The following is a 20,884-nucleotide window of genomic DNA, read 5'->3' as shown; positions in this document are numbered from 1 at the left end:
AACTTTTTGCCATGAGTGTCTCAAGATGATACATACCAATTTTCGTGGCAATCGGAGAAAAGCCCTAGGACGAGTTCGAAAAAGTAGGTTTTACAAATAATTCAAAATGGCGGAACAATTTTTATGACGGAAAATAACGACATAGGGTCCAATCGAATCGTCTTGAGCCAAGGAATCAGAGGAAGTAAGAATTTTGTTTCTAGGGCTTACGGATCAGAAGTTATAAGCAAAAACATAAGTGCAACTTTGGACTGTTGGTGGCGCTAGTGGGTTAGACATAGAGACTCCAAATTTGCTGTGGGGACACATTGGACTGTCCTTTATCAGTGTGCCAAATTTCATAACTTTCCTACGTACGGTTCTATGGGCTGCCATAGACCGCAATGGCGGAAGAAGAATAACTAATAATAAATATAGCTGCAAGCAGCGATACCGGGGTCAAGCCAAACATGGCAAAAAATGATTCATACGTGATGACTGTCATGATTTAAGATCTAAGTTTGCATTAGTTTTATGAAAAAATAGCAATTTTTTGTATCTTGAGACCACTAGGTGGCACGGTGCAGAAACAATAGATGGTGCCTCAGGTCATGACTGTGATGACACATACCAAATTTAGTGTAAATACGATAAAGCAATACAGAGATATAGCCTTAAATGACTTGAACACTAGGGGGCACTAACCAAACAATAAATTGTGACTCAGGTCTTGATTGTGATGACACCCACCAAATTTGGTGTAAATACAATAAAGAGATGCAGAGATATAGCCTTAAATGACTTGACCACTAGGGGGCACTAACCAAACAATAAATTGTGACTCAGGTCTTGATTGTGATGACACCCACCAAATTTGGTGTAAATACAATAAAGAGATGCAGAAATATAGCCTTAAATGACTTGACCACTAGGGGGCACTGACCAAAAAATAAATTGTGACTCAGGTCTTGATTGTGATGACACCCACCAAATTTGGTGTAAATACGATAAAGAGATGCAGAGATATAGCTTCAAATCTCTTGACCACTAGGGGGCACCGAAAAGTTTACAAGTCCTCCCAGAACATGTAGGTAATGAACCATACCAAGTTTCATAACAATACACAGTTGCGTTTCTGAAATACTTGAACTTAAAGAAAAATTCAAAATGGCCGACACACAAAATGGCCGACCAAAAACCATGTGGTATCGTTTGACTCTGCATGCCTCACGAAATCTAACAAGACCAGTCTCATAATTTTACATTCAAATTTGCAGTAGTTATAAGCAAAAATAGACATTTTTTATATCTCGTGACCAGTAGGGGGCAGTGTGACGAAATGGTGCATGCACCCTCAGGTCATCACTGTTATGACATATACCAAGTCTCATATTAATACGCAAAAGTTTTGCGAAGATACAGGCTCAAACACATTTTGGCGTGCTCGCCCTCGCATTCTTTGATGCGTTATACGACAACGGATAGGTCTACCGAAAATCTTTTGATAACTTTTTGTCTAGAGTGTCTCTAGATGATGCATACCAAAAATCAAGCCAATCACACGAGCGCTCTAGGAGGAGTTCGAAAAAGTAGGTGTTCAATACAATTCAAAATGGCCGACAGGAAGTAGGTTTGACTCAGACATATTTTATACCGTCGGACTCAGCATGAGCCAAGGAATCAATAGAGTGAAGTCTTATGTCATAGTGGCAATTTAATCAAATGAAATAAAGATTTTAAACAATTTATTTACATATCCTGACCACTAGGTGGCGCCGTCCTAATGATTTATAGGTGCGCTCAGAACATGTCACCGATGAACCATGCCAAATTTCGTAGCGATACGCCATTCGGTTTGTGAAATACTGAACTTAATGAGAAAATTCAAAATGGCCGACACCCAAAATGGCCGACCGAAAACGGTTTGGTATCGTTTGACTCTGCATGCCTCAAGGAATCTAACAAGACCTCCTTCATGATTTTAGACTCAAGTTTGAAGTAGTTATAAGCGAAAATAGGCATTTTTCGAATCTCGTGACCACTAGGTGGCGCTGTGACGAAACGTTGCAGGCACCCTCAGGTCATGACTGTTATGACATATACGAAGTTTCGTGTCGATACAATAAAGTTTTGCGAAGATACGGCCTCACGTCCGATTTGGCGTGCTCGCCGCCATATATGTTGTCAATTTATATGAGAACGCATTGGTCTATCAAAAAGCTTTTGATAACTTTTTGTCTTGGGTGTCTCTAGATGCTACATACCAAAGGACATGCAAATCGGACAAACGGTCTAGGAGGAGTTCGAAAAAGTAGGTTTTACGAAAAATTCAAAATGGCGGAAAGATGTGCATGACACAAATGACATCAATGTGTGCAATTGAATCATCATGAGCCAAGGATTCAGAGGAAACAAGAATTTAGTTTCTAGGACTCACGGGCCAGAAGTTATAAGCATGAACATAAGTGGATTTTTGGACTGTTGGTGGCGCTAGAGGGTTTGAGTCAGACACACCAATGTTGCTATAGTAACTTCTTAGACTGTCCTCTACATGTGTGCCAAATTACATAACTTTCCTACGTACGGTTCTATGGGCTGCCATTGACTTCAATGGAGGAAGAAGGAAGAAGAATAATAATAAGAAAACTAACAGATACAATAGGTGTCTACGCCACTTCGTGGCTTGACCCCTAATAATAATTATTATAAAAAGAAAACTAACAAATACAATAGGGTTCTACGCCCCTTCGGGGCTTGACCCCTAATTATTATAATAGGAAAACTAACAAATACAATAGGGGTCTTCGCCCCTTCGGGGCTTGACCCCTAATAAATATAGCTGCAAGCAGCAATGCCGGGGTCAAGCCGAAAAGGGCACAAAAGGATGTAAAATTGAGATTGGATAAGCAGATTGAAGAACCTAGGTAAATCTAATAATTTTAGATGAAAAAACAAAAAAGTTATCAACAAAATTAATCTAAGTTCTTGTCTACTGCAATCGTCCTTCTGTTATTGACAATCATGGAACATTAGAACACTGAAGGACATGTGAGTGGTGTTTGCAGTGGTCACATCATGTTACAACAAGTTTAATTAGTCAAAAGAGACCATCCCCATGTCTCTACGATGTTCTGATGCAGAGATATAGCTTTTGCAAAAACGGTTGATAAGGTATTCTCAATGGTTGCTAGGGAGTAAATTGGCAACCACCAGTGATTATAGTCAAAGCCATGAAAGGAATAATCCATGATGACTCATGGTTTTAGATGTGTTGTTGCAGTAGTTTTAGGCAAAAATACCATATTCCATCTCAAAACCAGTAGGTGGCGCAATGAAAAAATTGTGCATGCAACATCAGGTCATGATTGTGTTACATCTAGCTAGTTTTATGACTATACACTTTAGTTTAGTTAAGAAACAGTTGTATGACCATAGGGCTGGCTTGTTATCAAAGGTTTTGTTCAATTATAAGGCCATCTAGTGGTGCAAGCATACAATTTTTTTTGTGTGGCCTCAGAATGTGCTCATGCATCATCGTATCAAATCTGGTGAAAAAATCTCTTTTCGTTACAAAGTTACAACCATTTATGTGTAAAAAACACAAAATTTGAAGGTAATTTTTCGTTTTTTGCAATTTTCGGCCATTTCTGATGAAAATTTTAATATAACGCCAATAGAACTTTTTGTTCAGAAGGTAAGGTTAGTTTCTTCCTATGGTGTTTTCGAGTCGATCGGAAAAACGTTCGCGGAGATATTTACGCGTGTTTCTTAAGTGCTATTTTGCTGCGCAGGGTTAACCGTAAGGCGAATTCGGGTATGTTTGGTATCGTTGGACTCGGCAACTATTTAGAACTCAAAGGAAACAAGTCCTGTGAAAATATGTCAATCGGAGCCAAAGTTATAGGCATGTAAAACATAAGTCTGACCACTAGGTGGCGCTGTGACGAAACTCTGCATGCACCCTTAGTTCCTGACTGGCATCACAAATACAAAGTATCGTGTCAATAGGCTTAAGTTTGGCGAAGATACAGCCTCAAATCCGTTTTTTTGAGCTCTACGTAAAATTTGTTGACGCGCTATACGACAACGGATTGGTTTATCAAAATTCTTTTAATAACTTTTTGCCTTGAGTGTCTCTAGATGGTGCATACCGATTTTCAAGGCAATCCGGCAAAAGCTCTAGGACGAGTTCGCAAAAGTAGGTTTTATGAATATTTAAAAATGGCGGGAAAATTTTCATGACGGAAAATGACGTCATAGGGTCCAATCGAATCGTCTTGAGCCAAGGAATCAGAGGAAACAATAATTTAATTTCTAGGACGTACGGGTCAGAAGTTATAGGCAAAAACATAAGTGCAATTTTGGACTGTTGGTGGCGCTAGTGGGTTAGATATAGAGACTCCAAATTTGCTGTGGGGACACATTGGACTGTCGTTTATCAGTGTGCCAAATTTCATAACTTTCCTACGTACGGTTCTATGGGCTGCCATAGACCGCAATGGCGGAAGAAGAATAACTAATAATAATAATAAAATTAAGAATATAGCTGCAAGCAGCAATGCCGGGGTCAAGCCGAAAAGGGCACAAAAGGATGTAAAATTGAGATTGGATAAGCAGATTGAAGAACCTAGGTAAATCTAATAATTTTAGATGAAAAAACAAAAAAGTTATCAACAAAATTAATCTAAGTTCTTGTCTACTGCAATCGTCCTTCTGTTATTGACAATCATGGAACATTAGAACACTGAAGGACATGTGAGTGGTGTTTGCAGTGGTCACATCATGTTACAACAAGTTTAATTAGTCAAAAGAGACCATCCCCATGTCTCTACGATGTTCTGATGCAGAGATATAGCTTTTGCAAAAACGGTTGATAAGGTATTCTCAATGGTTGCTAGGGAGTAAATTGGCAACCACCAGTGATTATAGTCAAAGCCATGAAAGGAATAATCCATGATGACTCATGGTTTTAGATGTGTTGTTGCAGTAGTTTTAGGCAAAAATACCATATTCCATCTCAAAACCAGTAGGTGGCGCAATGAAAAAATTGTGCATGCAACATCAGGTCATGATTGTGTTACATCTAGCTAGTTTTATGACTATACACTTTAGTTTAGTTAAGAAACAGTTGTATGACCATAGGGCTGGCTTGTTATCAAAGGTTTTGTTCAATTATAAGGCCATCTAGTGGTGCAAGCATACAATTTTTTTTGTGTGGCCTCAGAATGTGCTCATGCATCATCGTATCAAATCTGGTGAAAAAATCTCTTTTCGTTACAAAGTTACAACCATTTATGTGTAAAAAACACAAAATTTGAAGGTAATTTTTCGTTTTTTGCAATTTTCGGCCATTTCTGATGAAAATTTTAATATAACGCCAATAGAACTTTTTGTTCAGAAGGTAAGGTTAGTTTCTTCCTATGGTGTTTTCGAGTCGATCGGAAAAACGTTCGCGGAGATATTTACGCGTGTTTCTTAAGTGCTATTTTTCTGCGCAGGGTTAACCGTAATGCGAATTCGGGTATGGTTGGTATCGTTGGACTCGGCAACTATTTAGAACTCAAAGGAAACAAGTCCTGTGAAAATATGTCAATCGGAGCCAAAGTTATAGGCATGTAAAACATAAGTCTGACCACTAGGTGGCGCTGTGACGAAACTCTGCATGCACCCTTAGTTCCTGACTGGCATCACAAATACAAAGTATCGTGTCAATAGGCTTAAGTTTGGCGAAGATACAGCCTCAAATCCGTTTTTTTGAGCTCTACGTAAAATTTGTTGACGAGCTATACGACAACGGATTGGTTTATCAAAATTCTTTTAATAACTTTTTGCCTTGAGTGTCTCTAGATGGTGCATACCGATTTTCAAGGCAATCCGGCAAAAGCTCTAGGACGAGTTCGCAAAAGTAGGTTTTATGAATATTTAAAAATGGCGGGAAAATTTTCATGACGGAAAATGACGTCATAGGGTCCAATCGAATCGTCTTGAGCCAAGGAATCAGAGGAAACAAGAATTTAATTTCTAGGACGTACGGGTCAGAAGTTATAGGCAAAAACATAAGTGCAATTTTGGACTGTTGGTGGCGCTAGTGGGTTAGATATAGAGACTCCAAATTTGCTGTGGGGACACATTGGACTGTCGTTTATCAGTGTGCCAAATTTCATAACTTTCCTACGTACGGTTCTATGGGCTGCCATAGACCGCAATGGCGGAAGAAGAATAACTAATAATAATAATAAAATTAAGAAAACTAACAAATACAATAGGGTTCTACGCCCCTTCGGGGCTTGACCCCTAAAAACTAACAAATACAATAGGGTTCTACGCCCCTTCGGGGCTTGACCCCTAATAATAAGAAAACTAACAAATACAATAGGGTTCTACGCCCCTTCGGGGCTTGACCCCTAATAATAAAATTAAGAAAACTAACAAATACAATAGGGTTCTACGCCCCTTCGGGGCTTGACCCCTAATAATAAGAAAACTAACAAATACAATAGGGTTCTACGCCCCTTCGGGGCTTGACCCCTAATAAGAAAACTAACAATAACAATAGGGTTCTACGCCCCTTCGGGGCTTGACCCCTAATAACATTTTTCTTTGGGTTTTAATACTGACTTTCTGGTATAAATACATGAATATTTGATGTGGATTTGACTTTATTTAATTCAAAATATACAAAAACAAAAAAGCGAAATACTAATACCCTACTGAAAAATCCAGCTAAAACCAGCATAAGCTGGTAGCTGGTTTTAGCTGGTTTTAGCTGGTTTAAGGTGGTTTACGCTGGTCCTCCCAGCCTGACAAAGCTGGTCATGCTGGTGGGCCAGCTGGTATTCCAGCATGACCAGCTAAGTCCAGCTAGGCCAGCTTAAAATGTGACCAAAACACACCTAGACCAGCTTGCTACACCAGCAAAACCAGCTTCCTACACCAGCAAAACCAGCTAAAACCAAGCTGGGGACCAGCCAAAACCAGCTCACCAGCCCATGCTGGTCTTAGCTGGATTCCTCAGCAGGGTAATTATCAAAGTAAACGAAACAAACAGCACATTTTTTTCATACTCAACCCTTTCGAGAAGAAATGGGTAGAAGCCATTAATACATTAACATTTAACTATACAGCATGTACATTAGAGTTAATTCTGTAACCTCGTTCAAATGCACACATATAGTACATGGTGAATACAGCAGAAACTGTGATAAGATAATGAAATATTGACATATTCTGTATGTGTGTGTGATAGATTGTCTGTCCAGTACATTGAACACTGCTGTGATCAGCTCTTCTTCTCTTTCACTCCATCTGCTTTTGGTCTCATTTTCTCATTATTTTTGTGTTCTCGCACGCCCTGCACTCTCTCATATTTTTGTGAAGAGATCAGTATACAGATGAATGAAAAACCATTTAATGGCCACATTTAATAAATAAATAATAAACCTATTATACTTTTGTATGAATGGGAATAAATGCAGATCAACGTTCATTCACAATGAAAAAATCTCAAGCAGAAAAGCGAGCTCCTCACTTTCCACACTAAGGAGGCATGTACACCTGCGGCCGGCATACAATTTCAATTGTTTCCAGTGGAAGTGCCACGCTTTTAAAAAAAAAACAGCAGCTGGTGGGTTTAGTCAGCGCTGAGCGCCCAGAGTTGAAAAATTTTCAACTTTTGGTGAAACGCTAAGCTCGTCAATGTCACTTCTTACTCAGCTGTCCAATCACAGTGGAGGAAGGGCGGGGCAAATATCAGAACAACCAACCAGCATCGTTCAACGACGATAAACAAAACAGGTGCGCCAAACCAACACGCTCAGCTGAAAAAACGCTGGCAAGTAGCCACATCCGCTTGGCATTTTCAGCTGTGCTTTATATGCTTTGGTCATAAAATTGTGTTTTTTGTGGTATAGTTGATGCTTTCCTGTTTTCTATATGTCCTTTGTTGCCCACTCTTGTTGTTATTGTTTGTTTTAATATGATGTGATCACTGTTTTTGTCCTTGTCTTTTTGTATATAGTAGGGATGCACGATATATCGGGTGACATATCGTTATCGGCCGATAACTGCTTATTTTTAATATTATCGGTTATCGGTCTGATAGCAAAATTAGGCCGATAAATGAAAGCCGATAAATGATGGATTATTTTGGTTTGTTGAACCACTTCACTTGCTCATTGCTGGCCATGTGGAGTTTTGATTGGTGCTTTCTGTGACATAGCACGAAGATGACACATATTGCGGGCTTAAGAAGAGTATGCTAGTCTAGCGCAAAGACAAGATGTCCGCGGTCTGGGAGTTTTTCATTGTGAAAATAATATGAATATTTATCGGCCTATATATATCGGTTGTCGGCCCCCAAATATAAAGAGTTATCGGTTATCAATATCGCCCAAAATTTCCATATCGGTGCATCCCTAGTATATAGACTGTATAGTGTTTTTGTATGTATTTATTAACTGGCATGCAACATCAATCTGCCAAGGGGTCTGAAGATGGAAAGTAGCCTAAGGCTATAATAGGAGATATTTACATTGTGAAAATGTTCATTACAATACAATATTGTATTGTTCCCCTTTTTCTTTCCTTCAAATAAATAAATAAAATAAAGCTGAGATGATTCGCCAGCTTAGGAGAACACGATGCACTAGTTTATGGTCGAATCAGAAAAAATGCTCAAGAGAAAAAAATCACAGATAATAAGCAAACTTAAGACACTGCACATTACACAGCACACCCTGATGTCACATGTTTTTACGGGATCTTAATGGAATGTAATTAAATGCACGCACAAACAAATCCAAAACACACTGTGTGTGTGTGTGTGTGTGTGTGTTTGTGAGAGAGAAAGAGATGGAGAGAGATTGGGTTGGTAGGTAGATAGGTATATGAATAATTCAGAGATTATCGATTGGGTCATTGGCCTCTTGTGACACGTCCATCATAAATATGGGCACATTCTCCTGGTGAACCTGTCAAACTGCAAGGACAGCAAGACTTATGTAAAAACACACACACTTACCAGCGACAACTCCTGCCATGTACAACAGACTGATCCTCAAGATACCATGAACCATCTCTAGAGGAACTCCAATCATCAGCTGTAGAAGAGCATTGAAACCCAACTGCTCCAACCTGCACGAATACAACACAGAAAAATACTGAGCTACTGTTATTTCTCATCCCAGAATCTTCCTCAAAAACAATCTTACCCAACGTGCATGAACATATAGCTGAAGAACCTCCAGATCTGCGCCCGGTGACCGGGGTGATACACCAGTGGGCTCTTCATGAAATCCGGCTGGTATGTTTGCAACACCCATTTATTTAACATCACGCCATAACACATGAACACAATAATCTGCAAACACACAAACACATTTAAGAAAAGAACAGAACTGCAAAAAAGGAACGTAAGCAAAGTTAATGTGTTTATAAGCAGTGGCAGGCGTACCTGTATGATAGTGATGATGGCCATGAACACAGGTGGAGGACACAGTCGGTTCTGATGAAAGTACCATCGCCGGTCCGTCTCGCATGGCAGAATCTCATAAGCCACGTAGCGCACAAATCGCTTGTACACGCCCAGCCCCGTCTCGTCCAATAGGATCTCTCGCTGCAGCGTGCGCCGCCCATTTGCGATGGCTCGGCGAAAACTACTGGAACGTTTACTGCTCAACTGAAAGTGAGAGAGGGAAAAAATGATTTTACGGTAATGTAATTCTCGTCTTTGTGCAATAAAGTTAAAAAGCTATCATTACATGTTGTCATGCTAATATACTTGAACTATTACCTGATTGAAACACTAACAAACACAATATAAAATGCACATAAACAATAACACGAAAAGGGAAAAAAGGGGTTTTAAATAATTTCTGGCTTTATACTTTTATCAAGGTTCCCACAACTAAGTTACCTTCAAATTCAAGGACTTTTCAAGGACTTTCCAGGTCCAATACCCTCAAATTCAAGGATTAAATGTGGGGACACATTTCAAGTAAGAGCAAGGTTACATCGTGTTACCTTTTAAGATACATTCTTACAGTTCCCTTTTGAGGGAACTCGCGCTGCATCACTGCGCTGACACTTTGGGGACGCCTCCATGGGTAAGTGCGTCTGAATTTGTATATCAAATTCAAACAATGGTGAGGCTTAACGACAAAGACAGGGTGACGCAGGAGCCAGGCAGTATATCGCTATCTGAAATATTGCCAAAGACGGCGTTACATGGACGCAGAAAGTATAGCAAAGGAGACGCAGCGTCTTGTTCCCTTCTCAGGGATCAACAGTTACATACGTAACCAGAGACGTTTTCATGTGTCAAAGACAACTATGCAAAAAAGCATTTTGGTATGAATCAACATTCGCATACATAAAATATATAAGCATTTAAAGCGAATAGTTTAGCACGTGTGTAGAATTTTAATAATATTATCCTACACTACACAGGGAATAATTTGGATTTTTTTCCAAAAAAATATTGCATAAAATAGATTCAAGCACTTTCAATGACCTGTATCTATGCATGTATATTTTCAAAAACTTCCCAGGGCCTTGAATTTTTTCTCCCCAGATTCACAAACTTTCAAGGACCATGGGAACCCTGTTAAATGCAATATTATAGTAAAGGTTTAATAGATTTTCACTGTCATTTTTTCCATTATTCTCAATGTAAAAAACCTTACACCATTTCCATAGTGTTTATGTGTACTGTACATATATAATGGAGTTTGAAACACTTTTCACTTTATTTCAGAGTACTCATATACTGTATATTATTCACAATACCCCACCCTATCTGTCTATCCTGATTCTCTCCAGTCTTCCTCCTGCCCCAGATTCACATTTCACCCAAATCCTTTAAATTCATTCATTCCCCACTGAATAAATCTTTGCATCTCTCCCACTAAACATCATTAAAATCAACATCACGAGCAGAAGGCTCAATGCATTTATCTGTGTGTTTCTTGAGGATTTTAGGGTGTGATGACTGCACATGAAGGTTTGTATCTCTTTGCACCGCAGCCTGAATGTGTGTATGTCTGTGTATTAAACGACCCTGCGGCAAAATTGATTCAACTGTCTGTGCCGGAGCCAAAACACTTACAGCCCCTTATATCAAGAGAGAGAGAGATCCTGAGATCTTGAGAAGAATATGAATGAATTTGTGTAGGATCCATAAGTTACAAAAAGCTACGGAGCTGAGATGTGCAGTCAATTATTAATTATTATTACACAAATACAAACATAATGATTAATCTGAGCCCAGTTTTACTTTAAATTTGGGTTTCACAAGGTTGCGTGAGCGCACAAATACATCCTTGTGAATTGAGACTTGTTATATGAATGTAAGAAAACTGTTTTGAGAAAACTTCTTTTAGCTTCCGGCCCTATGAAATCTCATTTGTTTTTCCAACTTCTGTTTTATTTAATATCAAATTTCGTGTTTTCCTGTTTTTGGATTCTGGTTTTAATCGTTAAAAGGTGCCATTTGTAATGTCCGCCAAAAAAATCAATTCATTAAATTTCAGTTATCAACTAAAAACATTAAACAAATACAAATTAAATGCCCAATAAAGAGCTGTAAATGTTACCACGGTAACCACTGCATTTCTGCTGCCATAAGTGCCACCTCCTGTCAGAAAGTGAATTTACACTTTTATTCAGCCTGTCTGATGTTTTTGTTTTATGGGGTGTTCTGATTTATTTCACCTAATTTTACAAAGCACAAGCCAGTTTGTTTTTTCCCTTTAAAACCTGACATTTAATATATATATATATATATATAATTATGTTATATAGATTACAGAACAAATAAATCTAATTTAAAACATAAACAACATTGCACTAATATGCTGCATCTTTGATCACTGTGCTGCTTAAGATGCAGTTGTAGTCTCTAATATAAAGAAACTAAAGATATTTTTGTGTAAAGCCAGTATGACCTGTTAACAAACAAATAAACATCTTGTTCATGTACTCTTTTAGTCTTTTCTCTCTGTTGCTTTAAGGAATATTCCATTTTCTTAAAAGAAAAATCCAGATAATTTACTCACCACCATGTCATCAAAATGTTGATGTCTTTCTTTGTTCAGTCGAGAAGAAATTATGTTTTTTGAGGAAAACAATGCAGGATTTTTCTCATTTTAATGGACTTTAATGGACACCAACAATTAACACTTAACTCAACACGTAACAGTTTTTTTCAACGGAGTTTCAAAGGACTATAAACAATCTCAAACGAGGCATAAGGGTCTTATGTAGCGAAACGATAAAAAATAAAAAATATGCTCTTTTAAACCACAACTTTTCGTCTAGATCCGGTCCAGCGCGACCTAACGTAAATGCGTAGTGACGTAGGGAGGTCACGTGTTACATATATAAAACGCACATTTGCGGACCATTGTAAACAATAAACTGACACACATTAATTAGTATCATTCCACATACAACAACGTCGGAACGGTCCTCTTTCTCCACACTTGTAAACACTGGGGCGGAGTTTCGCGTTCGTCCTCTGTGACCTCTTGATGTCATGACGTATTGCGTGGGGTCAGCTGGCGCATCACGACCAGATCTTGCAGACGAGAAGTTATGCTTTAAAAGTGTGTATTTGTTATTTTTATTGTCAAAAATGACAATCGTTTTGCTAGATAAGACCCTTATGCCTCGTTTGGGATTGTTTATAGTCCTTTGAAACTCAGTTGAAAAAAACTGTTACGTGTTGAGTTAAGTATTAATTGTTGGTGTCTATTAAAGTCCATTAAAATGAGAATGTTTTCCTCAAAAAACAATTTCTTCTCGACTGAACAAAGAAAGACGTCAACATTTTGGATGACATGGTGGTGAGTAAATTATCTGGATTTTTCTTTTAAGAAAATGGACAATTCCTTTAATTCTTTCCCGCCATTGACGAGTTATGTCATCAATAAAGAGAAAACGCTTCCCTGTCAATAACGAGTTTTTACGGCAATCCATATTTCTGCTATTATCCACTAGGTGCTGCTCTTACACAACTTTTAAAACACTGAAGCATCCACTGATCCAAAAACAGTAAAAACTCGGTATGTTTTGATCATCATTCTGAATCTTATCTCTAACAAAAGCCATTTACGAAAATGCAATTATCTCAGCTTTTTCTCAAAATGTGGTATTTTTGAAGAGACCTACCCATATTTGAGAGGTGATAAAAAGAGTAAAATGAATAGGATAAAACTTTTTTTTATTGAAAGCAAAGGGTTTGTTCTTTCATTTGATATATTGTATGTTTATATATTTAAAGAAGGACATTTTCTGGAAGGCATTAAACTTTTGTGAAAATCATAAAAAAATGTTGACGCTGACTGGCATTATTTTAGGGGGAAAGAGTTAAACAAAGAAAAAACTGAAAATCGTCCAAATCGCTTGTAAATAAAATTTGGCAATTGGAAATGATAATAACTGGATCACCTACTATAAGCAGTATGTCTGTAAATGTGTCTCACCAGTTCGATAAGTTCCTGGTAGCAGACGTGTCCGTGTTCATTGCTCTGTACCAGGGCGAGCAGCATCTCCAGTTTACTGGGGTCCAGCTGTATCTCATGATGCTCAGCTAGACTGGTGAAATTTTCCACTGCTATAAAACCAGTCTGCTCTGGGTCCAGCTGCATACCAACAATAAAAGAAGATTGTGATGAGTTTTTACAGAATTTACAGTAACCATTTAATATTAACATAAATTCTTATAACACCCAAAAAAAAACACACAAAGGTATATTGGCACTGTGTGTGAGATTATATGCATGTACAGTGTTGGGCAAGCATCATCACTATGAGTAATATTCATACTTGGGGTTAAATGTGTAGCTGATTCTGATTCAACTTTTTTAACTACAGTTAGTTTGTAATGTTGCTGTTTGTGCATAAACAACATCAAGTTACAATGCAAGTTCAATGCAATGAGAGATAAATGCTTTAACAGAAATCGTTTCTAAAAAAAACTACAGCGAACGGCTGGATTGCATGGTAAAGTGATATCACTATCCCCAAAATGTCCTGGGAACATGCAGCAAAGGGGGCTTTTTCAAGACAGCCAATCGCAACACACTGAGACAGCTAACCAACTGGGCTAATTGCGTATTTCTGAGGGAGGGGCTTCATAGACCCTGGAACTAAACAGCTTGTTTTTATTCAGCAGTGCAGAATAATGGTTAAAAATAATGCTTTAACACATGTTACAGTGTACCCCATAAACACAATCAAACTTTAGAAAACTCTTGATTTACCCCCGCTCTTTAATAAATGAAAAAAACCTCTAAGCCTTTAACCCTAAATATAAAACTTTGTTGTGAGACTTGTCTTGCACCGATTGTGCTGTTACCTTCCTAAAAGATGAGACCTATGATTTACACTACATTCAAATAGTTTTACAGTGTGGCATTTATCACAAGTTAATAGTGTTAACATGAACTGATACAGCTGCATTTAATGCTCATAAAAATGAAATGAACAGTTGTTTAGTGAGCAGACAGACATTATGAGTGCAATGTGATTGTAGTCATTCAGCACAATTCCATCTGTCTGATGCACACACACACAGCACACGCAAACATGCATGCACAACACGCACACACACATGTATGCACATGCACATACGTGCATACATACATATACATAGACACACACATAAGCGCACACACACATACACACATGCATTAGCACACCAGACACACACATGCTTTAATTGAACTATTTCACATTATTGTGTGCAAGTCTCACAAGTCTGAATATTTTCCAGAAGAGATCCACTCACTAACAACGATGTCTATTTTTACTCTGTCTGTTTATTTTGAATTATTTCTGTACGCTGTATTCAAATTTCACACGAGTAGATGAGAGAGAGACAGGCACAGAGAACAAAAAAGAAAGAAAGAGACTAACTAAAAGAATCAGTAAGTGAAGCGATTCGGCTGCTGTAACCATGGTTACAGATTACAAATCTGTCACCCTGAAAGAGTGACACCACGTCTATACTGAGAGTGAGCGAGACCGGCACAGTGATGTAGTTTTGTCACTTTACATTACAACACATGCTCATGGAGACAGGGTGTCACTAATGATGAAGTATGAAGTTCTGGAAAGTACCATAGTACTACTACAGTCATTACTGTGATACTGAGGATCAACTTGTGCACCCTTTTTTGACTTCAAAGCTCCTCAATTGTCCAAAATAATATCTGAAGTCCCCCAATTGCAATTTTAACTTAACAAAAAACTGGCATAACTAGAAAGATATATATTTGTTTTCAGTTGTTTTGTTTTAATGCTTGTTTAGTCATACTGTTAAGTGATCTTGAGGTCTTCTTGCCCTGTCATTGAGAAATTCTGAAGTCTATATGCAGGGGCGCTGCTAAGGATTTTGGGCCCCATGAAAAGAATCTTGACAGGGCCCCCAACACAGGCGAGACTTTTTCATATTAATTTGCATAAAATCATGCGCTTTTATGGTATTTTGACTACCAATGGGGTGAGAAAATTTTACTTGAATTAAGTGTTTAAGAAAAAAGAAATCTTATTTCACAAATTTTTTCTCACCCCATTGGCAGATCATTTTGCTCGTTTTAAGGACAATTTCACTTAAATTGTATATAAATTTGTCTTAAAACTAGACTCATTTACTTAGGTCATTTTGCTCAGGAAGAAAAAGCATCTTAATTTAAGAATTTTTAGATATTTCTACTGAAAACAAGAAAAAAATATAAAGTAAGAAAGTCATTTTTTGCAGTGTTGAATGTTTAAATAAAACTGTGTATTGTTATTTTTTTCCAGCGTTTTCTTTACCTTACATGGGGAGAAAATTGAGTTCCCTTATCATGCACTTTTAACACTAGAGCGGCCACCAGTAGTCATTTTAACCGCAACATTTAAACGTATGCATTGCAAAAAATTATTTTCAAGAAAAAAATAGTATTTTTTTCTTGTTTTCAGTAAAAATATCTAAAAATTATTTAAAAAGTCTGCCAATGGGGTAAGCACATTTTTCTTGAATTTAGTGTTTAAGAAAAAATTTCAAGATTTTTTGCTTACTCCATTGGCAGATTTTTTTGCTTGTTTTATGCACAAAATCCCTTAAATGTAATATTTTTGGTCTAAAAACTAGACTTATTTTCTTGGGTCGTTTTGCTCATCATGAAAAAGCATCTTTATTTAAGAAATTTTAGATATTTTTACTGAAAACAAGACAAAAATCCTAAGAATTTTTTTCTTGAAAATTATTTTTTTGCAGTGTGGTAATTATCTTTAACACTAGAACAAACAAGGCGTCATTTTGACCGTTTGAAATTTGCATAGTCAATAACTTTGTCTAAATAAATCACGTGCATAAATAAACGTGCTTACTTGTCAAAAAATGCTACCGTAGAGACCTGGGGCCTTGTGTACGAAGCGTGCGCGTTAGCACAGAAAAGTGCCGTAGGCTACGATCATTGTCACGGACGGGCGGTCCACTAACAATTTAGGCCTACTTACAAACCCACCTTGGTAACATAATGTCGACCCTTTGCCTCTTTCACTTCTTATTTTTTTCTCTTTCCGTTTTTGACTTCCAGATTTTTTAGGCATTTTCACTTCCTTGTCAGTCAAGTTGATATTCTGCCGGCACTATAAGTGAAGTCAAGCTGTGTTGCCTGGATTATACAATTTGGGCGGACTGAACCATTTTATGACAATTGAGAGGAGGGAAAGGGGCCCACAGACGGTTGTGTTTCCTAAACAAATAAATTTTTTGATACCAGGAAACAGCAAATAGAATAATTTAAAGTTAATAATTTTTACTATAAAATTTTTTTTAGCACCACAATTTTGGGGGCTTCTCTGGGCCCCCTCTTACTAGTGGGCCCCGAGAATTGTCATTGTTTACCCCCCCTTTACAGCACCCCTGTCTATATGAATATAAATTATGGTACATTTACACTATATTGACCTAATAATGTTTGCATTTGACAAACACTTTTTAACGAACATCAGAACCCACAAAAAATAACACTTTTGCATGAGATGTAGGAGTTGTATGTGTGTTCCCTGGGGATCGAACCTGTTACTATTGTGCTGCTACTAGCACACTGCTCTAGCCTTTATGGTACTTTGAAGTATACCATGGTATTGAAGTAAATGTATCATGGTATTTTTCATAGCCAAAGATATTAAAATACCCCAATAGTACCAAGAGATATTAAGACAGTTGGACTGATTTTAGAAGTGGAGATGTAATCGTTATAAAACAGTCAGATAACTGATGTGTGCCATATTTAATAATGTCATTTATTAAAACAGACATAAAAACAGAAGATAACTGTATATCATTAGTACAAAACCTGTTTACCATCAGCACCATGACCTCCAGACAAACATTACATGTGTGGCGAATCATCATCGAGTAAAATTATCAAGCTGTTATAGGTAAACAGCTGGTGTAGGTTGACTGTTTGATGGTCCGTTCATTGATCGAGCGTGAAAACAAAGCTGTTTCTCTGCCTAGTTGGCTAAAAACAACCTCGCTGTTGCCATGGTTTCCAAAAATACATCACATATGTTGGAACCAGAAACATCCGTATTAATGGGGCGATCATTTGAGAGTAAAATATGTTGGTTCTTGGCACTAAAATTATTTATGGAGTATACCTTCAAGTTTATAAAAGCTAACAAGGTATTTTCATGGTAAAAATGCATTTGGACCCTGCTCTGACAGTACTACCATTATATTCCTTTCAGTATGTAAATATTGCATATACATGTTGGGTTATTTTCAACCCAATGTTGGGTCAAAAAGGAAGAAACCCAGCCGTTGGGTTAAATTAACCCAGAAAATGTATATTTATATTTCACCCAAACAACCCAGCATACGTTAAATTACAACCCAATGGGTTCGTCCCCTGTTGACCCAATGCTGGGTTAAAAATAGCATGCAAATATTATTGCCTGCACTTTTTCACAACCAAGTTATTGGTCTTTCGTGATTATTGGAGTATCAGTTACATTTTTTCAAAGCATCAAGATTGTAAAAATAACCCAGGGACAGCATTGGGTCAAAAAGAGACAAACCCAACACGTTAGGTTGAAATTTAACATATGCTGGGTTGTTTCAACTTAAAATGCTGTGGTTGGATCAAATATAAACATTTTCTGGGTAATTTACACCCAATGGTTGCGTTTGTCCCTTTTTGACCCAACACTGGGTTAAAATTAACCCAGCCGTTTTTAAAGCGTACAACCCAGCGTTGGGTCAAAAAGGGACACCCCAACGTGTTAGGTTGTAATTTAAACTATGCTGGGTTGTTTCAACCCATTGGTGGGACAAACATAAACACTTTCTTTGGACCCTGGTAGTACAACAGTTGAGTTCATGCTTTTCTGACCCAAAGCCAAACGTCATTTTTAGAGCGTAGATTTTTTTAGACATTTGTTGGCCTACTGTAAGAATGAAAAGCTAAACAATTATCACTGAGATCATAACTTGGTCTTTGAAGAATTTGAATTGAATAAGAATGTGATGAGTTCATGTTAAAATCTCTGACTTTGAGACACGTCTTTAGGTTATTGGTCTTTTGTGATTATTGAAGTATCAGTTAAATTTTTCAAAGCATCAACTAGATTGCAAAAATAACCCAGACACAGGGTTGGGTCAAAAAGGCACAAACCCAACCCATTGGGTTGTAATTTAACATACCATATGCTGGGTTGTTTTAACCTAAAATGCTGTGTTGTTTAAACCCATTGTTGGATAATTTTCTGGGTTAATTTAACCCAATGGTTGGGTTTGTCCCTTTTTGACCCAACACTGGGTTAAATAACCCAGCATTTTTTAAAGTGCACAACCCAGCGTTGGGTCAAAAAGGGACAAACCCAACCCATCAGGTTGTAATTTAACCTAGGCTGGGTTGTTTAAACCATTGTTGGGACAAACATAAAAATTTTCTGGGTTAATTTTACCCAATGGTTGGGTTTGTACCTTTTTGACCCAACACTGGGTTAAATAACCCAGCATTTTTAAAGTGCACAACCCAGCGTTGGGTCAAAAAGGGACAAACCCAACATGTTGGGTTGTAATTTAACCTATGCTGGGTTATTTAAACCATTGTTGGGACAAACATAAACATTTTCTGGGTTAATTTTACCCAATGGTTGGGTTTGTACCTTTTTGACCCAACACTGGGTTAAATAACCCAGCATTTTTTAAAGTGCACAACCCAGCGTTGGGTCAAAAAGGGACAAACCCAACATGTTGGGTTGTAATTTAACCTATGCTGGGTTGTTTAAATCCATTGTTGGGTCAAAAAGAAACACTTTCTGGGTTAATTTTACCCAATGGTTGGGTTTGTCCCTTTTTGACCCAACACTGGGTTAAATAACCCAGCATTTTTTAAAGTGCACAACCCAGCGTTGGGTCAAAAAGGGACAAACCGAACATGTTGGGTTGTAATTTAACCTATGCTGGGTTGTTTAAACCATTGTTGGGACAAACATAAACATTTTCTGGGTTAGTTTTACCCAATGGTTGGGTTAGTACCTTGTTGACCCAACACTGAGTTGAAAATAACCCAGCATTTTAAATTGCACAACCAACCGGTGGGTCAAAAAAGGACAAACTCAACGCGTTGGGTTGTAATTTAACCTATACTGGGTTGTTTTAACTCTTGTTGTGACAAACATATACAGTTTCTTGGTTAATTTAACCCAACAGCTGGGTTTGTCCTTTTTTGACCCAACGTCAACGTTATTTTTAGAGCAAAGTTTTTTTTGGCCTACTGTAAGAATATAAAGCTGTACAATTATCACTGAGATAGATCATAATTGGGTCTTTGGAGAATTTGATATAGATTTAATGAGATGTGATAGGTTCATGTTTAAATCTCTGACTTTCGCAGAGTCTGAGACATGACTTTAGTTTAAATTACAACCCAACGGATTCCTCCCTTGTTGACCCGACGATGGTTTAAAAATAACCCAGCATTTTTTAGAGTGTACTATGGTATTATCACAGTACTCTTTGTACCAAATAGCATGCAAAAATGATGGCCTGCCTGCACCTTTTTACAACCAAGTTATTGGTCTTTCGTGATTATTGGAGTATCAGTTACATTTTTCAAAGCATCAACTAGATTGTAAAAAAACCCAGGGACAGAGTTGGTTCACAAAAGGACAACCCCAAACTATTTAACCTATTCTGGGTTGTTTTAACCTAAAATGCTGTGTTGTTTTAACCCATCATTGGATCATTTTCTGAGATAATTTAACCCAATGGTTGGGTTTGTACCTTTTTTAAAAAAATAACCCAGCATTTGTTAAAGTGTACAACCCAGTGTTGGGTCAAAAAGGGACAAACCCAACCCATTAGGTTGAAATTTAAACTATGCTGGGTTGTTTCAACCCATTGTTGGGACAAACATAAAAATTTTCTGGGTTAATTTAACCCAATGGTTGGGTTTATCCCTTTTTGACCCAACACTGGGTTGAAGATAACCCATCATTTTTAAAAGTGTAAAACCCAGCGTTGGGTCAAAAAGGGACACCCCAAAGTGTTAGGTTGAAATGTAAACTATGCTGGGTTGTTTCAACCCATTGTTGGGACGAACATAAACATTTTCTGGGTTAATTTAACCCAATGGTTGGGTTTGTCCCTTTTTGACCCAACACTGGCTTGAAAATAACCCAACATTTTTAAAAGTGTAAAACCCACCGTTGGGTCAAAAAGGGACACCCCAAGGTGTTAGGTTGTAATTTAAACTATGCTGGGTTGTTTCTACCCATTGTTGGGACAAACATAAACACTTTCTTGGTTAATTTAACCCAACAGCTGGGTTTGTCCTTTTTGACCCAACGTCAAGAGAATTGTTGGCCTACTGTAAGAATATAAAGCTATACAATTTTCACT

At 37.7% G+C, this 20,884-nt stretch overlaps 1 protein-coding gene across 3 annotated transcripts in view; it reads right to left on the bottom strand.

Moving 5' to 3' along the window:
* rhbdl1 (rhomboid, veinlet-like 1 (Drosophila)) overlaps window positions 1-20,884 on the bottom strand; it is a 66,194-nt gene that overhangs the window by 32,222 nt on the left and 13,088 nt on the right. For all 3 annotated transcript variants that reach the window (XM_055182017.2, XM_055182016.2, XM_055182015.2), the window contains 4 exons: window positions 13,461-13,619; window positions 9,431-9,655; window positions 9,189-9,337; window positions 8,999-9,111 (listed from right to left, as the gene is read on the bottom strand). In XM_055182017.2, the coding sequence (XP_055037992.1) occupies window positions 8,999-9,111; window positions 9,189-9,337; window positions 9,431-9,655; window positions 13,461-13,619 (646 nt within the window). The remainder of the gene's footprint in view (window positions 1-8,998; window positions 9,112-9,188; window positions 9,338-9,430; window positions 9,656-13,460; window positions 13,620-20,884) is intronic.

The sequence above is a fragment of the Misgurnus anguillicaudatus genome, chromosome 25, assembly GCF_027580225.2.
Source record: "Misgurnus anguillicaudatus chromosome 25, ASM2758022v2, whole genome shotgun sequence".
Classification (NCBI taxonomy): domain Eukaryota; kingdom Metazoa; phylum Chordata; class Actinopteri; order Cypriniformes; family Cobitidae; genus Misgurnus; species Misgurnus anguillicaudatus.
The sequence above is the reverse complement of the archived record's forward strand: the minus strand, read 5'-3'. Positions and strand labels throughout refer to the sequence as shown.